The sequence below is a fragment of the Dipodomys ordii genome, unplaced genomic scaffold (assembly GCF_000151885.1).
Source record: "Dipodomys ordii isolate 6190 unplaced genomic scaffold, Dord_2.0 Scaffold102, whole genome shotgun sequence".
Taxonomy (NCBI): domain Eukaryota; kingdom Metazoa; phylum Chordata; class Mammalia; order Rodentia; family Heteromyidae; genus Dipodomys; species Dipodomys ordii.
This window is the reverse complement of record NW_012267318.1, coordinates 1,418,130-1,421,178: the sequence shown is the minus strand read 5'-3', so window position 1 is coordinate 1,421,178 and position 3,049 is coordinate 1,418,130. Positions and strand designations below refer to the sequence as shown.

The 3,049-nt window shown below is 47.0% G+C and overlaps 1 protein-coding gene across 1 annotated transcript; it reads right to left on the bottom strand.

Moving 5' to 3' along the window:
- Positions 1–909: 909 nt before the first annotated feature.
- Positions 910–2,579, bottom strand: Polr1d (polymerase (RNA) I polypeptide D, 16kDa). Its single transcript, XM_013027327.1, has 2 exons — positions 2,356–2,579; positions 910–1,474 (listed from the first exon to the last, which is right to left on the bottom strand). The coding sequence occupies exons 1-2, from the start codon at positions 2,379–2,381 to the stop codon at positions 1,099–1,101; spliced, it is 402 nt and encodes a 133-aa protein (XP_012882781.1). The 5' UTR covers positions 2,382–2,579; the 3' UTR covers positions 910–1,098.
- Positions 2,580–3,049: the final 470 nt, after the last annotated feature.

Here is a 3,049-nt window from a genome sequence, read left to right as displayed (position 1 = left end):
TTTGGCCTTGTACTTCTGCACCATGCATGGTGGGGCAGCAGTTCTGTAATACAATAAACTTCTCTTCCTGCCTGATTACCACGTGGTGTTCTCTTTATTGGCTACTTAATCAAATCTACCTATTTAATTTACCTAACAGTAAAATGCTCCAAGAAGAGGAAGTGCATCAAGGCTCAAAGCACAGAAGGGGGGGGGGGAGGGTGTGCTTGGGCTTAAGGTTTAACAAATATTTAGGGTGATAGGATAGTTATGAAACAAGGTTGAAGAAAGGTAGAACAAATGGCTCTTTGATGTGATTCATGAATGTTTCTCCCACAAATTATTTTCCTTCTTGTCCTTACTTTCAAATAATGTGGCTTCTCTGTAACCCTAGGCTATACTAAAGACATGTATCTACTAACTGAAAATGTTACTTGGCTACCCCAATATTCTCCATCAAAAAAATCAAAATATTTTGGCTTATTCTGTTAATGACTAAATATTTCATTAGTGTCCTGAATTCAACCATTAACTTGATATCTAGCCTATAAATGCCACAAAGATGGAGCTTGACACCATCTAAAACTCTGACACAAAACCAGAATTTTCAAAAGTCTCTCAAATTATTTCATCTGTGCCCAACCAACCAATCATAGCAATGGACATAATTCTCATTACTAAAAATGATGTCTATCAAGACAAGTCCTCATTCCAACCTTCTTTCCCTGTTTTTAAAACAAACTAGTCTATTCAACTATACTTCCCCTTTTACCACCAGCCCAACAGACAGGAATGATTACTTTTACTTCCCATGATCACTTTTATTGGCTCTTTTCTCAGTTTCCTCATTTCAATATTGGCTCAATTAAGAAGGGGGGAACCAATAATCTTTGAGGATCATTGGTTGCAAGGAATAGAAACCACTCAAACTACTTTAAAGAAAAGAGGGAATTTATTAGGTGAATACACAGGTTCTTGCAGAGATTCCAACAGCTTCAATTGCGCAACAGCTATAGAATCACATCTTTCTGAAGGCTAGAGCATGCTGCAATCATAAACTTCTAATTCTGGGTTCTGCATGACCATGAGGATAGTCCCCCTTGTATTCTGCAAAAGGGACTAGAATGTGGATTCATTTTTGCTTGCCTTTTGATTCTTATAGTCCTTTATGCTGGCCTCAAACTTGTCAAGTACATGCTGGCAGACATTCATGAGCTCATTCAAGCCTTTCTGAAATGGCTCAACAGCTGGCAGAGCACCTCGAGTCTGAATGCGCAAATTAATTTTGCTCTCTGAAGGATGGGTTGTAGTATAACCACAAAATTCCACTTCTGGGTTCTTCATGATCATATAACGTAGAGAATTTCCTAAGGTATGGTCTTCCTCGTGCAATACAAATGTCACACAGTGTCTATCTGATCCAGCTGCCTGGACCATTTCCAGGGCTGTCTTCCTCTCGCCTTCAGCCATTGAGGTCTTCAATCCAGACATTTTTCTACACACATAGTTTTTATAAAAATGAGATAATACTCGATATTGTAGCTATCTTTTTTTTTCATCTATTAAATCGTAATTGGGACACATTACTCTAATCCATTTCAATTAGATAAGCCTCTCAGTTTCCTGCCTCTACCCATTAAAAACTTAACCACCTCCAATTCCTCCCTAATCCGTTAGACTACCCACACTGGCCACAGGGGAATCTTCTCAGAAAACCTTAAGTATTTACAAAACTATTATTTTAGTAGAGTCACGAGAACGGATTAGAAAAGGGTGGGCCCTGCTGGAAGGTGAAGGGGGAGTTAGTGGCTAGGCATAGAAGAACACAGAGGACTTTAGTACGAAAACAGAAACTAGAGATCATCAACTACTGTTTTCATTTGCAAGAGGTAAGGACACTGCGAGAACGTGGAAGATGTGAACCAGAGTCTAGCAAGAGGGAGAAAAATAACTCAGCGAAGAGCAGCTTTACAGCCAGCTGTATAAAACAGGACCATAAGCGGTAGTTAAAGAGACTAAGGCTAAACTCAACAGGCCAAGGTGTCCCTGGCACGGAGTGGGACTTTACACCAGGCAGTTCTAATGGGGTTGGGCAGCTTGGGACCTAACTCTGGCGGCTCAGTTTGTATTCCCCCCCCCCATAACTAAAGGGCCCTGGGGAATATCTCTCGGTATACTCATCCCTATCTACCCCCTGCTTTTCCCCATTCAGCCACGCCCCTCCCCTCCCCCCCTTCTCAACGCCTACGCGAGCAGGCCTTCCAGCCAGGCCGAGCCAGGCCGCGTGCCCCTCCGCGCGGTCACCCGGCGCGACTCCTCTCCTCCCCCCCCCCCTCACCGCCCCGCTCCGCTTCCATCTGCCTCTTTGGCCGTTACCTCTCCAGCTCCTGGTCCTCTTCCATCGCGGGGACGATTTCCTGGATCCTCAGGTGGTACGAAAGGAAAGGAGGCTCAGTCCCATAACACCAAACGTGCGGGAGAAGCAGGAAGGATGAACGACCCACCGAAGGAGCGGAAGACGGAAGAAGCGGGGCGGAGCCGCAGCGGCGCGGCAGGGCCCAGCGGAGGGGCGGGGCGTAGAGGCCCCGCCCTAAGCTCCGCCCCCGGCGCGAAAGAAGGCACGCGCGCGCGCGGCGCGGCGGGGGGCAGCCAGCCAGACCCAATGTGGGCGCGGAGGATCCGGGGTCCAGCTCCACTCCCTACACCGCCCCACATCCCCCACCGCCCCCATCCGGGGCGCAGACTTTCTGGCTTGTATAGGCTTGGGGACTCAAGTCTCCCGTACCTTTCTCAGGTGGTAGCGAAAGGGGCGGAGCCTCACCTGCCGCTTCCCAAATCACCTTCCTCCTTAAATTTGGAGTCGGGCCTGTTTCTGACTTGCTTGCTGGAGCCCTGGGGAACGGTAGTACCCTCAGATTGGCACTTCCTAGGATCCGAGTCTTTTAAGGAACCTGTCATTCGTGGGACACCAGCCTCAGGTTATAGTTGAGCCATACACCTTGCTAAAGGAGAGGGTTATTTGCGAGAAGTTGCATTAACTAACAAGGCTGTTTTCAGGTGGTATTGATTT